Source organism: Mytilus edulis, chromosome 10, assembly GCF_963676685.1.
Source record: "Mytilus edulis chromosome 10, xbMytEdul2.2, whole genome shotgun sequence".
In the NCBI taxonomy this organism is placed as follows: Eukaryota; Metazoa; Mollusca; class Bivalvia; order Mytilida; family Mytilidae; genus Mytilus; species Mytilus edulis.
The window spans coordinates 30,817,791-30,836,324 of record NC_092353.1 but is presented as its reverse complement, the minus strand read 5'-3'; the positions used below and the strand labels follow the sequence as shown (position 1 = coordinate 30,836,324).

The 18,534-nt window shown below is 31.1% G+C and overlaps 1 protein-coding gene across 4 annotated transcripts in view; it reads right to left on the bottom strand.

The window, feature by feature from the left end:
* The window catches only part of LOC139490884 (rho GTPase-activating protein 20-like), a 190,355-nt gene that overhangs the window by 98,182 nt on the left and 73,639 nt on the right, over nt 1-18,534 (bottom strand). For 3 of the 4 annotated variants that reach the window (XM_071278006.1, XM_071278010.1, XM_071278009.1), the window contains 3 exons: nt 18,111-18,213; nt 16,649-16,739; nt 4,615-4,660 (listed from right to left, as the gene is read on the bottom strand). In XM_071278006.1, coding sequence (XP_071134107.1) covers nt 4,615-4,660; nt 16,649-16,739; nt 18,111-18,213 — 240 coding nt within the window. The remainder of the gene's footprint in view (nt 1-4,614; nt 4,661-16,648; nt 16,740-18,110; nt 18,214-18,534) is intronic. The other variant, XM_071278007.1, reaches the window with a different exon arrangement.

Below are 18,534 nucleotides of genomic sequence, written 5' to 3'. Positions count from 1 at the left end.
ACTGATGGACTATCACTGTATACCATGACATAGTAATTGATTAATGGACCAACACTGCATGTCATGACATAATCATGGATGATATAACACTTTATGTCATGACAATCACTGATGGACTGACACTTTATGTCATGACATATTGATCCCTGACCAACTAAAGCTATATACCATGACATAATCATGGATGGACTGACACTTTATGTCATGATATAATCACTGATGGACTGACACTGTATGCCATGACATAATCACTGATGGACTGACACTGTATACCATGACATAATCACTGATGTACTGACACTGTATGCCATGACATAGTAATTGATTAATGGACCAACACTGCATGTCATGACATAATCATGGATGAACTTACACTTTATGTCATGACAATCACTGATGGACTGACACTTTATGTCATGATATAATCACTGATGGACTGACACTTTTTGTCATGACATAATCACTGATGGACTGACATTGTATGCCATGACATAATCACTGATGGACTGACACTGTATACCATGACATAATCACTGATGGACTGACACTTTTTGTCATGACATAATCACTGATGGACTGACACTGTATGCCATGACATAATCACTGATGGACTGACACTGCATACCATGACATAATCACTGATGGTTTGACACTGTATGTCATGACATAATCACTGATGGACTGACACTGTATGCCATTACATAATCATTAATGGACTGACACTGTATGCCATGACATAGACACTAATTATGTGACCAAAACTGTATGATGTGACATTATGATGGAAAGACCAACACTTTTTTCCATGATATAAGAAAGTAGGAATGCTCTTTCACGTCTGCATCAAACGGTCATTTACAGCTACCATTAGCATCCAATTGGTTAAAATGTTACCATTTTTCATCAAAATATCCTTGTTACCATTATTTTTGAGAAAAAATTAAAGTGATAAGTCAAAATCAGTTAATTTTTTTTGATCGTCCAAAAGAAAGTGTACATTTTATTGTCATGCACTAAAAATGACTGTAAATGTCATTTTGCAAGAATTTTACCGTTATTTGTCATGATGGTACCCCCATTTCCACCCCATATTATCCCATGACATAATCACCACTGAGTGGAACTGAATGAATCCTGCACTTTGTTTACTCATTTTGCAATAAGAATATTCATAAACATGTTTCAAGTAGTTATAAGCAAATACATTTTGATAGCTAAGTCTCGTTTTTCAAAACACACCCTACAAGGCAGGTGCAATAAGGTAACACAAATCCAGATTTGCTGTACCCAATAGCCAAAACAAAAGTTTATATAGCAAATTGAGAACACAGTAATAGGGTGCGGTAAATCTAAGGTTGCAGTCCAAAATTTATTGCTGCAACAAATATCAATGTATTCAATATAATATGAACTGCCAAAATTTTAATATATTTACAAATTTAAGATATGCGAGCAGTTTTCAAACATTTATAATTTATTCAAAAATTTCAGCCCAATATTGTGAATGAGATAATATTACATATATATCATAAATTATGCCAATTATATGTTAATTTCATATATTTTTAAAGAGATGACCTTGATATTTCTGAATACAATTTTACTTTCTAAAATATTTTATGAAATATTCCATTTATTATGTAAAAATAGCATCTTTGATTTAAAAATGCTCACATATAAAAACTTTTTCAAGGTGGTCTTTTCTTCTTGCGCATTCTTTAAAAAGAAATAAACCTAAATTTTCTTTGTAAAATACATTTTTGCTAGCAGCTGGAAACACAGCAATAGGTGATATAAAATAGTTTTCCATGTCAATAACTTTATTATATAATTAGATGTATTGATATTAGGCCTATGTTGTCATGGTCCAGTGATAAATTACACTTTAAGGTCAAACTCATAACACTTTAGGTCAATTTGAAAAAAAATCTTATTATGAAAAACTGATCATATTTTACCAACTCAAAGATAAAAATCTATATTCTATATGACTCAATTATCTGATTTTTGATAAGTATGAAATATTAAAAGGACTTCAAATAGTGTTGTCCCAACTTTTCCTTGACTGATTTTTCTTAACATAACCATAAACCAAACTTGACACAACCATAAACCTAATTTTATTGAAGATATTCCTGCTTTAATGAACCATAATGTGGAAGATTATTTTCAGGGATGAAGAAACTTGAATGATTCAAGGGACATAACTCTTAAAAAAACCATGAAAATTAACCATAATAAATCAATGATGTAAATATTGTAAACTGTAAACAAATGTTAAAACTGCATGTGTTGCAGACATAGTTAATTGTTTACGATCAATGATTTTGAAAATTAAAAGGATTTACAATGCACCACTTGAAAGTGTTCATAAGAAATTAATGTCTTTCTCAAAAGACTAAATGACAGGACGAATAAGATAGATAAACAATGAATATGATATAAATCTATCTGATAACAAGAGGCTCTCAAGAGCCTGAATCGCTCACCTTAATTTTTTTGGTTAAATCTCTCATCAATGATTATTTTGGCTTTTCAATTTATTTAAATGTTCTTTGAATCGTCCTATTTTCTTCAAAAGCAAAAAAAAATATCATTTTCTCCTATGTTCTATTTTAGCCATAGGAGCTATGTTTCTGACATACAAGGAAATGAAATATAAAATTTATACTAGATACTCTGAAACTCATTTTTAGCCTAAGTTTGGCTGAAATTGATACAGCAGTTTCAAAGGAGAAGATTTTTAAAAGTAAGTCAACATGATGAACAAATTGTGAAAAAAGTCTTTAAAGGACAATAACCCCTTAAGGGGTCAACTGACAATTTTGGTCATATTAACTTATTTGTAGATCTTACTTTGCTGATCATTTTTGCTGTTTACAGTTTATCTTTATCTATAATAATATTCAAGATAATGACCAAAAACTGCAAAATTTCCTTAAAATTACCAATTAAGTGGCAGCAACCCAACAATGGTTTGTTTGATTCATCTGAAAATTTCATGGCTGATAGATCTTCACCTAATGAACATTTTTACCCCGTCAGATTTGCTCTAAATGCTTTCGTTTTTGAGATATAAGCCAAAAACTGCATTTGACCCCTATGTTCTATTTTAAGTAACGGCCGCCATGTTTTTTGACGGATCAAAAATCGAAGCACACACTTTGTGCAGGATAATCTAAGGAACAATCATGCTAAGTTTCATCCAAATCCATTCAGCAGTTTCAGAGGAGAAGATGTTTGAAAAATTGTTAACGAAGACAGACGACGACGACGACGACAACGGACGCAAGGTGATGAGAAAAGCTCACATGGCCTTTTAGGCCAGGTGAGCTAAAAAAATGCAGTCACCAGATTTTCTTCAGCTGACAGAACATTATTTTCAAGTTACTTTTCAACAAGAATATGTGTTAATGGGACACCATGCCCTGCTTGCACTATCAAACTTCAAAGCTCAGTGAGCAGCCAATTCTGAGTCAAAACCATAATTCTACATATCTTTTTTTTAACTTTACACAATCCAGTCAAGTCTCAGTCATTACAGCTGAACGGACGTGCTGGGCCAGCTCTCCTTTACCCGCTATCTTCGATGAGGGATTACAGTTAGATATCAACGACTTACTACTTAAGATGACAGAAACCAATCCATGCCGTACAGATAGACGTAGTAGTTGGCGTACCCGCGTTAACATGCACTCCAAAACCATTGTATCATGGGGAGTGTTATGCCGATTAACGTCCGACGGCTGTATCCTAGGCTGTTGGGTGATACGACCTTCATTTCACTGCCTCACGGCTTTGGTCCTGATAATGCTTCCTGTCATCTTTCGAACTACGTCCGAGATCATCTATCAGTACTCCATCATCGAGGCTAGCGGGCTGCCAAGCTGACCAAACTGGCCCTGAAAGCAGCCGTTGTGAAGTAAACCAACATCAAAATAGTCAACAAACCAAAAACAACTCACCAAAACCAAGATGGCGGCCTACATATTGCGACCTCCACTACTTGTTCCTGACCCATGGCATCAAAATATGATAAAGCTCACCAAACGCCTTCGGGCACCGAGCCGACAGTGCGAGGGCTGAATAGCCAGTCAAGGTCGTTAAACACCACCATATATATATATATTAACTTTACATCATGCACTAGGTTTTAAGTTGCTTTTCATCATAAAAAATCATAAACCAAAAGTCTAACTGGATATAGGTGAGACAAATAAAAAATACTAGTACAGACAGACACTCATGACTTACAGGTCAGGACATACTCATAGACAAGACTGTCGAGAATATGTGAATAAAGTAAGAAAAACGTTGCATGTTCTAATATATGTGTAATCGATCTATAGCAGCCCAAGTATACAAATGACATGTCACCAAGTCCGGATGTTACAATATAAGACCTAAGTGACGTTCCTGCATTGTGTTCGCGCCGTATTTACAACAAAGACCAAAAACATGATAACATCAACCAGCCCTCCCCTGCCTTACTTTTATAAGTTGGGCAACATAGTCTGCAAACATTATTCATTTTGCAAGCCTGTAAAATTGTTAACAGAATACCCAATCTCCACAAGACTGACTTCTAGCATACATATTATATCTGTTGCTTACCTATCTGTGAAGCAGAACTGTCCCAGGTTTTTAAAACATCTTCAAACTGAAAAAGAAAAAAAAACACCGTTAAATGTATGTGTTTAATTTACCAAAGAAGCAAAATCGTCAAAAGGAGGAAATGCTTTCATGATTATATTAAACCATTGTGCATGAAAAGACAATCGTAAATTGTGTACTCTGATGCCAAACCTGCTTCAAAGCGAATGAGTTGATTGGTATCAAAACAGGTCAAATACCTACAATCTTTTATGATATAACTAAAGTATATATAAATATAGAAAGCATTAGAAAAAATGTTATGGACCAAAATAATATCATAATGGATTACTAATACTGAAAAAACGTTTTACATTAAGATAGCTGGGACGAAGACCCATCAAAACACAGATCCAAATGCAAATATTTCTCTTATACTCTCAAACTTTGATACTCTGTCCTAAAAGTTAAAATGATTTATAAATTTTTAAAATAAGACAGTTATTATGAGTTACACGAATCATTAAGTTTAACAAGACAATAACCAGTCTTCTCATATAACACAACTGATATTTTTTAATGGTTTACTTTTCTGGTTAAAAGGGTTTTATAAATACTAAACTAGGTTAATCAGCTTTGATAAAGCCATTTAAATTCAAATTGAGAAATTAAAGATACATATTTTCTACTGGTAGAATGTCTTTCTGTGATCCAGGGTTAAATCCTTACTTGTCTCAAATGTCACGATAGACCTTAAGAAGTAAACTGCAGATAAAAATATCTACTTAATTTTATAAAAAGCATGCTTGTCAAATTTGGAAAAAAAGCACTTGAATGATTTGTTTCTTCTTTTTCTTTTTAATAGGCAAATGGTACATGCATTATTCAGGACAAAAAAAAATTAAAATGTTATGAATGTATGATCTGTTTCTGCATTGTTGCAGAGCTGTTTTTACTACAGAAAGATGTGCTTTATTATCGGTACATCAAACAGTTTGTTGCCCTCGGAGAGTTCAAGTGAACTATTCTATGAAGAGGACCCCGTTCACACTTAGACATTATACTCTTTGTCATACAAAACAGGCTTTATCCAGAAGAAAGGGTGTAACATTGTAAAAATAAAACTTACAATACATCCATAATTAAGGTTATAAAATAGAAAATAACAATTTCTTAAATTTCTAACACTTATATCTTGTCAGAATAATTTCAAGTAGTTAGGTTCGATGTAGCATAGAACAATCTTTTATGGGACAATACTAGGAGACAATTATCATGTTCAAGGTTTGATGACATAAATCTATACCTTGTCTATATCTGATACGGTGTAATTAGACAGCACAACATTGCTTTCTTTCTTTCTTTATCATAGTTAATTCCAGACAAATCTACCCAATTATCTTATGGAAACCCATCTTAGGTCCTTCACTAAGATGAGGTACTGGGTACTTTCCCCATTGTTAACAAGTCATTGGTACACCTGAGTAAAGGCCTTCCATTCATGAGGTTGAAAAAATACTAAAATAAATGGGGAATGTGTCCATGGGACACAGATGATGTCCATGCTTGCACATCATATAAAATATAAGGGGGCATAACTCTAAAACAGCTAAGATGCGGCCACCAAAATTCAAACTTGATCTATATTTTGTGGTAATAAGCATTGTGTATTAGTTTCATAACAATGGGTTGAGGCAAACTAGTTAGTAAAAAGTTAAAGAATGGAAACCATTTTTGGGATGACGCCACAGACTGACAGATGTACAGACAGACAAGGGTAAAACTTAATGCCCCCTATAAATAATAGAAATAGAAATTGTATAATAGCCCCCTTTCATTTAGACATTCCCCTAGTAAACAAAAGATAAGTAAGTTTAAAACATTAATGATACAGCAATTGAACCATACAACATAGAAAATGTATATTGTATTTCTGGAAAAGAAGAAGACAGAACCTTCATTTTATTCTGCTATTTAAGTTTTACTATTGAAATATGTTTAATGTATACAACAGCTTTGTTATCTTGAAACAGAGTAGCATAAACTTCCTTCAATAATGAGACTGCAAAATTTTGTGATACCTTCTTAATTTGTAATATATCCTTTTTGCAGACTAATAAAAAAAATATTTGATTTCAGAGATCAAAATAATGAGCTCCAGCTCAACATTCCCCATTCTTCGTTTTCATTTAAATGTTGCAAAACAATTAAACTGCATAGTAATCCTCTCTGTCATAACATCTTAAGCTTGAGAAAAACGTCTTTTATGGAAGTAAAAGGATATTTCAGCCATAAACCTTGGAAATCTATCCTGTCATAAACTTTGACAATAAATTATAAAATGATATAACAACTATTTACACACCTGCATCAGGTATATGCATTAAAGTTTTACAAATCTGACAATCAATGCATGTCACCATGTGTATACAATTGATTTCTTTTCTAAACTTTTAATGCTAAGGGAAAAAATGAGGATATTGGGTAATTACTCATCATAAAATATTATATAAAATACTTTTGTTAAAATCCTAAAGAAAAGAAAAATACATAATAAGGATTTGAATAAGCAGGAAGTCTCTGCAAATTTTTAAAACATAGATAGAACAAATAATTACCACATAAAATTGAGAATGGAAATGGGGAATGTGTCAAAGAGATAACAACATATGACCAGAGAGCAGAAAACAGTGGAATCTATCCTGTCAGCATAGATTAAGAAATGCTGAGAAAATAAAGAGGAGACAACTTTAGACAGACCAATACAGATGCATACATTGCATGCATAACAACAAAAGTTAAATGAGAACAATAAATATCAAAGTATAAACCCCCCGAAAAACCCTAGCTTCTGAAGTGTTAGCATATCACCCTTACACTTTTCGATCTCTCTGATTTGTTCAAGCTTTTAGTTTGTTTCATCATCATCAAAGATGATGTTGGGTGACTGTTACAATTCAACAGCTAATTAAAGACATGCTAAGCCATATTTTTAACATGCTTATCCAAAAGGTAATACCCATAGCAAAGACATGAGCAAGTTTGATAGAAATGGACCTTAAGCAAATATCAATTCATCAGTATCAGTTAACCTATTACAAATTGAAAAAATGTACGAAAGTCTGTAACCACATGGAAATTGAGTTGTTGTAACAACCAACAAAGAGGAACAACAAAATAAAACCAAACAACAAGGAGGAACAGCAAAACAAAACTAAAACCACTGATGTAGAACCAAACATCAAGGAACAGCAAAATAAAACTAAACCATGTAAAACCAAAAAAGGAACAGCAAAACAAAACCATACCATGTAAAACCAAAAAAGGAACAGCAAAACAAAACAAAATCATGTAAAACCAAAAAAGGAAGAGCAAAACAAAACAAAATCATGTAAAACCAAAAAAGGAACAGCAAAACAAAACAAAATCATGTAAAACCAAAAAAGGAACAGCAAAACAAAACCAAACCATGTAAAACCAAACAAGGATCAGCAAAACAAAACAAAACCATGTAGCACCAAACAAGGAACAGCAAAACAAAACAAAATCATGTAAAACCAAAAAAGGAACAGCAAAACAAAACAAAATCATGTAAAACCAAAAAAGGAACAGCAAAACAAAACCAAACAAGGATCAGCAAAACAAAACAAAACCATGTAGCACCAAACAAGGAACAGCAAAACAAAACAAAATCATGTAAAACCAAAAAAGAAACAGCAAAACAAAACCATACCATGTAAAACCAAAAAAAGGAACAGCAAAACAAAACCATACCATGTAAAACCAAACAAGGAACAGCAAAACAAAACAAAACCATGTAAAACCAAAAAAGGAACAGCAAAACAAACAAAATCATGTAAAACCAAACAAGGAACAGCAAAATCAAAACAAAACTATGTAAAACCAAAAAAGGAACAGCAAAACAAAACAAAACAAATCCTGTAGCCCAAACAAGGAACAGCAAATCAAAACAAAATCATTTAGCACAAAACTACAAGGAACAGCAAAACAAACAAAATCATGTAGAGTAAAACAACAAGGAACAGCTAAACCAAACCAAATCATGCAGATCTGTCCAAACAAGAAGGGAACAGCCAAACAAAACAAAACCATGTAAAACCAAACAACAATACTTCATTTAAAGGGGTGACACTGGGGTTCTGTTGCCCCACTCTTTTCATATAATTTAGATTTTAAAAATGTATACCTTTTCATATATTTTGTAGGTAAAAAAGTGTTTAGCTTAAGATGGCCCAGAAGAGAGTGATAATAGGGTGCATTGTCACTAAATAGAGTAAATAAGGTAGCTAGTTAGAAGTGTGTGTTTTTGTTTTGGCCCTGTACCTTAAGCTTGTAAGGTCTAATTCTTTGACCCCAAAAAATATCATTCTCTTTCTCTCTAAGCTGTTAGTTGTGACAATTAGACCAACAATCATCTGGCTAAGATATAGGCTATTTGTGCTGATGGGGCGTAGAGGATACAACATTCAAACAATCAGAAAATAACAATTCCTACAGTTCATTTTCTATTCATTCATCTGACATTAAAATTTCCTTGTTTTAAAAGTTTTACATGCTTATAGCAATGAGTAGTTTAGGATTTGCTGATAATAACCAATGTGCCGTATGTTACTATCATATTTGTTTTCTTTCAATATTTTGTACATAAATTAGGTTCTTTAGTTTTCTAGATTGAATTGTTTTAAATTTGTCATTTAGGAGCCTTTTATAGCTGACTTTATGGTATAGGTTTTACTCATTGTTGAAGGAGTAGTATAGTTGTCATACCACATCTTCTTATTTTTATATGTTTTATATTTTGTCGCTTGAGCATGAAAGACCAAAAAATAACCAATGTGTTTTTGGTTATAAACTGTTTTATATTTCTAATTGAAAGAAAGAGTATAACATTTCTTTTTATTTATAAATACAAGTTTTAAAACTTAAATCAATGGAGTTCTTAAAATCATATTGACAAAACCTTATAGACATTTATGTTAGTGCACAGTAACTGCATAATATATTTTACCCTCAAGCAATATAAAAGAAAATTAATTTTATTTTCAGTGTTATATTTTCATTTATATATCAAAATCATATTATCATAGTATACATTCCTACCTTGAAATATCAAGAATGAAAAATCCACAAATTCAAAATTAATGATAAATATGACTTGATTTTATGATCGCTGTTTCAACACATTAAAGTAAACTACTACGGTGCGAGTTACAATGAAAATCATCAGTACCGCTGTGTATTATATCTGCTTTACCAAACACACTGCTCCAAATCACATGACCAAATACTGATTGTGAATAAACTGAGAAGTGGTCAACTTTTTAAATGCAAGGTGTGAAAATCTGTCTTTTATCAATATATCGGTTACTATTAAAATGTAATCAATCGATCTGATTAAATTGAAAATAAGTAAAATGAGTCATTCCATCAAATGCAATTAATAAATTCCTTCTAGTTGTGAATTAAAGTTCTCCGACAGGAAAAGTATTCAACAAACAAAATTTGGGTTTTGTATTGTGACAGCGGGACAATGGCCATCTCAACACCCGCGACAGATAAAACGACAAAAATACCACTATATCTACTTTATCTTGCATTCAATTTGAGAATTAAAGCAAAAAATCTTTGGTTAAATAAAATTGTGTGTATTCCATTGAAAATGGACCAGCTTTTAATCTATTCAGATTAAATTGTCCTTTGGAATTTAATGATATATTTGTCTAATTTCTTAGGCTATTGTGACATTGTCAAATAAAATGGTCACTTGTCTGAGGGCTACAGATTTCTTCTTACGATATATCAAAGTACTGCAATTTATGCAAGTGCACATTTTTTTGCAAAAAAGAATTTTTTAATTGATGACATTTTCCTGACAAGTTTCCTTGATATGTCATGATAAATTTAATACTTCTGTTTGAAAAATATAGATTATGACATCCAAAATGAAGCAATTTATAAAAGTGTACTATGAGTGGTATTGTCAAACTTGTAACTGTCTCAAAAAGACATGGGGCATTGAGAGCTTTTATTTTGGTCCAAAATATTATTAAATATAACCATATAAATATGGAACAATATGACAAGTTCCAAATCAATACCAAGCCTATAAAATATTCAAATATCTGTCATTCTATCTCTAACTGGTCCTTATTCTCGAAAATAGCAAAAAACCCTAAATATTGTTGAGTTTATTGTTGAATGATTAAACCAGTTTTTGGAGGTCTCAACTTCCACCCCCAACCATTTTTAACCTTTGTCTGTTTTAATTTTTTGATGAGATTAACACCACTTTCAGCAACCTTTGCCATCAGAATTGTTTTTATGGAAAAGGCTAGAGTACCAAGAGAAACTCAAAATGGCATAAAGATATATTAAACTGATAATAATTTTTCAATCAAAAACAGTTGAACACAACTGGCTATGAGAAGCTTGAGCTTGAATTACTAACACCACTTGGCCAAAGATACCCCTTTAATCTTGATCAGTAGAGCAACAAAATGTACATTAAATAACATACCACAGTACAGAAAAGGCACTAAATGTGTAAAATAGGTAAAAAAGGTAACAAATATGAAAAATAAAGAAAATAAGATACCAATTGCAAGAGAGGATGGCCTTGTTAAGAGATGATTTTGTTGTTGACAGAACTTTAGATTAATTACTAACCATATAAACTTATTGTACCTTGAGGAAACTCCTTCCTAAAGGTCTTCAATTTGGCCTTGTAGTAAAATATATAAATATTGTCACTATGGGTTCTTACAACGATTTTATACAATTGCTACTCTAGCTTTCAGTATTTTATCAATGCTTTGTGGCTGTTGTCATTTTGGTATTTTTATTTGTTTAAAGTATTGATTTGATAACTCCAGCTCTACCCAATTAGTTTTTTACAGGTTTTAGAGCTCATTGTTGAAGGCAGTACACCAGATATTGATTTGTCAGATCCTAGTCAATTGATCTTCATGGCTTGTTGTCTCATCCTCACTCATATTACATTTCCTCATTCCCATACTTAAATGAGAGTTATTAATATTCCATACAATTGACCAATGACTATACCTAAGTGACTATTGTGGCTATATTTGATGTCAGTATGGTTTACTACAGTGGAGAGGGCTTTATAGATTTGATTTTTATTCTGGACCGGGGGGTTAACACTACTTTTGGGCTTTTTCGTGGTGGCCAGTTTTTATTGGTGGAGGAAGTCCCAGTGCCTGGAAAAAACCACCAACCTTTAATATGAAAACTGACAATCTTAGTCAATTAAGATTGGAGAAGAGTGAGTGCACACCCATTAGTGGGGTTCCAACTCACAACCTCAGTGTTGACTTAGACCACTCTGCCACCAATGCCCCTTATAGAAACTAACAGCATCTGTGTTTCTGTTGCAAATATAATTAAAACCTTCTGAAATGTTTCCACTGTAACTGCAGTTGTAAGGTATACCATATACAACACTTTTCTGAATGTAGTAATACATCTTCAATGAAAGTGGGTTTTACAAACTATGAATAAAACTGTCCAAAGTTTTTTTCAGCCATGCGTTTACTGTGTCCTGACTAACTTCTGTTCAGTCTTTTAAAATCGTATCAAATCTTCTGATCTTTTCAGGTACAAAGTTATGTTACATGCTGAGGTAAATATCCATGAAATTTTATGTACATATTCTTTGATATATCTGTGAATGGTCATCATATAATATCAGTATATATTAATTTTAATAAATTTTCATGGACAAATAAAATTATGACAGGACATCGGTCAAATAGAATAATTTATAGTAATAGATATTGTATCTTTTGTTCAGCGATTCTATGTTCATTTTATGGTCAGCATTATACACTTTTCACACCTGCAAGTGTCCAATTCAATGTCGGAAACTTAATCTGATTCGCATCATGACTACACCAAAAGTTGACGCTTCACGGAGAGATGTAATTTTGAATAACCACGGTAACAATTTTAATACTGTCACACTTGACACTGATAGTAATAATTAAAATTCACAAGTTTTATTGAAAAGTTTTAATTTGACAAGGGGATAAAAACTTTCCTTGACTTTCTGATGACCCTCCACCAATATTGTTGACTTTTCAAGAAATGATTAGGCAACCAAGTGTGAGTTCCATTAACATGTACAAATTTGTTATTGATAATCAAATGTCTGGACACCTGATAAAAATAATAAACTTGTTTACATAGAGGGAAGTCCAAAAATGTCCTCAATTGACCCCAGTGCCGACAGCAGTTTTGTCATAAAAACAGTAATATATGATTATATTTTTGTAAGAGGACAAGGTCCTTTAAGGTAAAGCTGTCAGAGTTAGAAATATTAGACCTGATTTGATGAATGAAATGTTTTTAACTTGCTCTTTAGTCTTATTGCTCAAATCTTTGTATGAGCTTGTAAAATATTTCTAGAATGATTTGATTTTCATGAATATGAATCTCTGTCAGAATTGCTGGATTGGAACATTTCCTCTACATAGCTGAATATAAATATGTTTGACTTTTTTTAGTTTGTTACTTGGGTGCATTCTGAAAATTTTAAATTTCGTTTTGTGTCTGAAATGAATGCGAAAACTTTTTTATTCTTTTCCTGATTTTGGACATTTATGATATTTATTTATTTAACAAGATGCTAATATTTTTTTTGTTGGGAAGTCATTTATATAAATTAGTGGATTGATTGATCGATTCGTGTTTGCTTTACACTGCCTCAGCACAAACGACTTTATACCCAATACTGCAGCAATTATAAATAAGTAAATGATGCATCAAAATATAAGATTTAGTTTAACTTGAATCAAACATATTATAATATAACTTCATAATTAAGTTTTCTGGCTACATAATATCTGATTTATAAATAAAATAAATAGCAATTCAAAGTCATATGGGGTCTTTTTTCTTTTTTTCTTTTGACTAGAGCATAATATTTTCAGCAAGTATGAAGTAAAAAAAAACATGCAATAGTATTTCCTTTTAGATAACGAAGGGGAGATAATTTAACAACATTGTATGAAAATTATATCAAATTTTGAAAGTTAAGCATTCTTAAAAAAAATACACATCAAATGTGATGCTTCTATTGGCAATCAAGTTTTCAATATTTACTGCTTGTTAGAAAATGTTAAGACAATTAAGATGAAGAAAACATGGTTATTGAAAAATTTAATAATATTTTTATTTATAAATCTGGGTAAACTGTCAACTGTTTAAAAATGCACTTTCACATATTAAAAGACTGGTAATTATGACGAATGAGGTTTGCTTTTAAATTCTTTAAATTGTGCCTTATATTTTCATTCTTTTTTATATTTTGAGTACCTGATCTAACATAAGATCAAAGCATGCTCTTATATTAAGCATTTACTTGATGAAATACTATCTAATGTTTTATGCAAAAAAACTAAATAAATATTTACAGTATAAAAAGTCCTTGTAATTTTACGAGATAATAGTGCAAACAAATCTTTCAATTATATTTGTCAGCTGACTTGATTAATGCCTGCTCACGGTAATACTAGCCTTAATGGAATTATCGTTACAACAATCGGCATAACAAAAGACCAATATTTCCGTCCATTCAAGACTTATAGGCCCCTGACCCCAAGTGGTGGTGTTGATGACCAGAGAATGTACCGAGAAATCTTCATAGTAATTGTTTAAAATTACTGACATGAATTATCTACTTCATAATTTTCGGAAATTTTACAAAAATTATTTTCTCATCTGTTATGGTGTATTAAACAAGTTGAGCGACAGCAAATATGTCAATAACCAAATAAATCACAAAATTGTTGGAGATTTGTAGGGAAAGACTACTTAAGAGTCAGCCTATACTTTGTCCAGCGATGTTTTATGGATATAATACCTTTAAATCTTATACTTCAACCCATGGTACATGGACACTAAATTACTTAAATAAATAATTACAAAAAATAATATTTGTATTTTGTGAATATTTGTAGGTTTCAAAATCATATACATGTTGTAATTGTGAACTGATTTAATAGGTCATGATTTTCTGTCGTATAATAATTCAATATAAATTAAATTCTTTTAGTTTTACCATATAATATAAGATTACTGTATTCCCCCCAAAAATGCCAGGTTTTGAACCAATTTTTCATAAAAGGTTCCATTTCACCATTAAAAACTGTATTTGTAAACAACAGTGCACCCTTATCTACAACGGAAGTGTGATGCATGGAGAAATCTTTTTCAACAAAAGTACAATTTTGTAGGAAGATTTTTGTGGTTGTCAAAATTAATGTCACAATCTGAACTTTAATTTCACTATATGATCTTTGTACTTCAGTTAATCGTTTGGTTTTCCTTTTAATAAGTCTTAATACACATGGTTTTCTTTTCGGTGACTTTTTGTCAAAAAGATTGTATCAAATAATTGTTAAAGAAAGGTTTAACTTTCAATCCCATAATGATCCTTTGTTTGAAGACTTTTCAATTTTTGTCCTGAACTCTTTTGGCGGAAATGATAGTTGTACTTTTTACCCTGAATAGGAAATTATAAACCAAAATAAATGATTAAGCATTTTCTAATATGAAAGTTTAACATTATTAGAAAACTTTCTTATTTCTGTTTAACAAATGCTTATTTGTTTCAATCAACTGAAATAAAAAATATCATATTCATATTTCAGAATAATATAATCATATCAGTGACTTAAAAAGTTATTGGACTCAGAATAAAATATTTGTTTTGAAATCAAATATACTTCACAAAACAAAAAGTATTTAAAATTCAAGTTATGAAAATTGTTTCAACAATCTGTAGTCTCAAAGCTAGGTATTTAATTGTTCAATCAATCCTATACATCTAATAAAATATGTATTGTGTCAAAACATTTGCATTACCAAAAAGTGCTATATTTTCCTTTTTACATCATCTTTTTTTAAGAAATCAAAAAAAGAAATTCAAAGTCACCAAGGATTGATTTCAAATATATAACTTTGTTAACAATAAATTTATTTGGGTTCCATGAAAAAAGTTATCATAAAATATATGTTCTATCATATCCTTGTATCAATATGATTGATGAGCGTTTATTCTTATTACTTGGTTTTTGGACATACCAAGTATTTGGAAAAAAATATTTAGGGAAATGACATTTAGTTCTCTTTTAATATTTTTAGTGACTGACTTTATTGTCTGATCTGATTAAAAACAAATTATATCATGAAAATAAAAGTGCAATAAACTGTATATGTATCAAAAATGAATATTCATGAACATTTGAATAATAGAGAGTTGAAATGTTACTAGAAAAACTCATCAATATCAGTCCTTAGGAGAACTTATCATTACAAATAATCAAATAATAGTCCATTTTGATGATAAAAATCTGAAATATTTTTAAATATCTGTTTAAATTAAGTCATTTTTTTTAAGATATGTTTAAAAATAACCTATTGAACTTTACATATTCAAAAGGTTAATATTCAAGTTCTGTTTTCTGATGTAGAAAAATAATTTATTTCACTGAGTTGTTGAAGATAAACAGCAGATGTGGGGCACCTGTCAATGAGACAGCAACCCAAAAGCACAAAAAAAATCACCTAGAAAGTTACAAGGTTTAGTTTCAGATGTTCTATCCAAAAAAAAATGTTTTGTGATTAATGATATGTTTTCAGTAAGTTACATAACAAAAGAGAGGCTGAAGATACTAAAACAGATATCCAAACACTCATAAGTCTCACATAAACTTGCAACGCAAAGGCAAAAAGGCATAAAAAGATAAAAGCAACAGTCTACAAAACTCATTGAAGCAAACTAAAGACTGACAACATGAAACCTTTCAGTAACCAAGGGTGATCTCAGGTGCTCTGGAAGGGTAAGCAGATCCTGCACCACATATTGCTATGTAAGTACACACTCAGTGATCAGTTTCAAAATGACAACTCTGAGATAGGTCACTATAGGCCAACTGTTGCAAGGCAAAATTTCTGACCTTATCCCTAAACAGTTTGATTGTTTATGTATAAAGGATGTGTGTTGTGTACTTACTTTAGAAGTTAACATGGCACTGATGGAGAGGATAGGTTCTATACCAACAAATAAAACTTTGTGATCTTCTGCTGTTAAGGAGGAAAATTTCCTACAAATACGTATGTAAACAATATAGACTAAAGAAAATCAAATCATACATACTTTGAATTTATAAAAGTTGTAGACTGGAAAAATAATAAAAATTTAAATAAATATAAAACATACAGGCTCAAAAGACATTCTGATCTCATTCATGTCGTTCCTGAATACTATCAATTTAATTCAACTTTCTCATATAATAATAGGCAGTTAATTTCTTGTTTGAACTGTTTTACATTTGTCATTTTGTGGCCTCTTATAGCTGACTATGAAGTATGAGATTTGTTCATTGTTGAAGGCTGTATGTTGACCAAAAGTTGTAAATATCAATACATGTATTATTTGGTCTCTTGTGGAGAGTTGTCTCATTGGCAATCATACCACATCTTCTTTTTATATTTAATCAAAAGCAATGCAGCTTATAGAATTTACATACAAATATGATAGCATCAGTGACTAATGACATATGTGTTTTACAATAACAAACAGTTTGAATAATGGAATCATTGGTGGAGAATGACAACAAATATATGAATAATGAAATATAAGCATATTATGATGAATTACACATCTTATCAGCTAAATAAAGGTATTTACCTCGATTGGTAATGTAATGTTATGAACAAACAATAATTGTGTAAATTTATAACAAATCACACAAGTCTATAATGAGTAAAATCCCAGTTCTTATGTTCTTATTTTGTTTTTTTATAAATTCTAGAAAAAACTTTCTACATTTATAGCATTTAAGAGGAGAAAAATAAAAGAATTCTATATTCCATGGGAGATAACTCTAAATTGTTTATAACTAGTTACAAATATATTTAATGTTTGTAAATAAGTCTCTCCTAAAACAAACCATTCAAACCTCATCTAAGTGTTAACTTACGAATTTTACATAAACAAACCCAAAACTGATCTCTTATTCAGTAAAACATATATGTTTTAAAGATAGCAGAATACACTTATAAAATAAAGAAATAATCTGTTACAAATAATAATAGAAGAAGTGTCTATGAGACAGAAATCCAATAAAGTATCAAAAAATTATCCTATAGTTTTCAACATTGAACATTTTTAATCAGTCAATTGTATATGTTCTGGCATCAAAGTAGAATATTAAAAAATTGTGATAAAATTTCACTTAAAAGCGATTGGGATTTTCATTGATGTAGCAGTATGCTATAAACTTGTACTATGGGAGATAACTCATTCTTCCCTGTGTCACATGTGAATTCTGAAGACCTACAACTTGTCAACTGAGAGACAGAAGACAATCATGTCGAGGGCAATGGTAATACCCTTATGGACAACAATCATAGGAAGTAGTGCCCTGCTAATACCAAACCCCATCAATATTTCCTAATTTATATAAAGATACCTGAGTGGTTCACCATATGTATTCAGTATACTCCTCAGCAGACGACAGTATTCCCGCTCAGTTTTCTGTAAATCATTCACCACATCATAACGTGGATCGTCTTCTAAAGAAAATGAAGAAAAAATTGGATGAACATTACTGTAAATTCAACTAAAACAATTTCCATAATTATTCAACATTATTGTATACATAAAAAGTGGTTACCCCAATTTTTCAATTTGTTTTAGATTATATTTTACCAGAAAGTGCAACTATAATCACTGGGGATTAAGGGATTTGAATCAAGGCTTCATAAAGCATAGGTCTTCTTAAATTTCATTGGTTGATAAGTTGTATGTTACTTGTATCGTTCTGAATATTCCTGAAATATTTGCTACAGACCATTATCCCTTTCCTCCATGGCATTTTTTTTTTAAATAGTTGA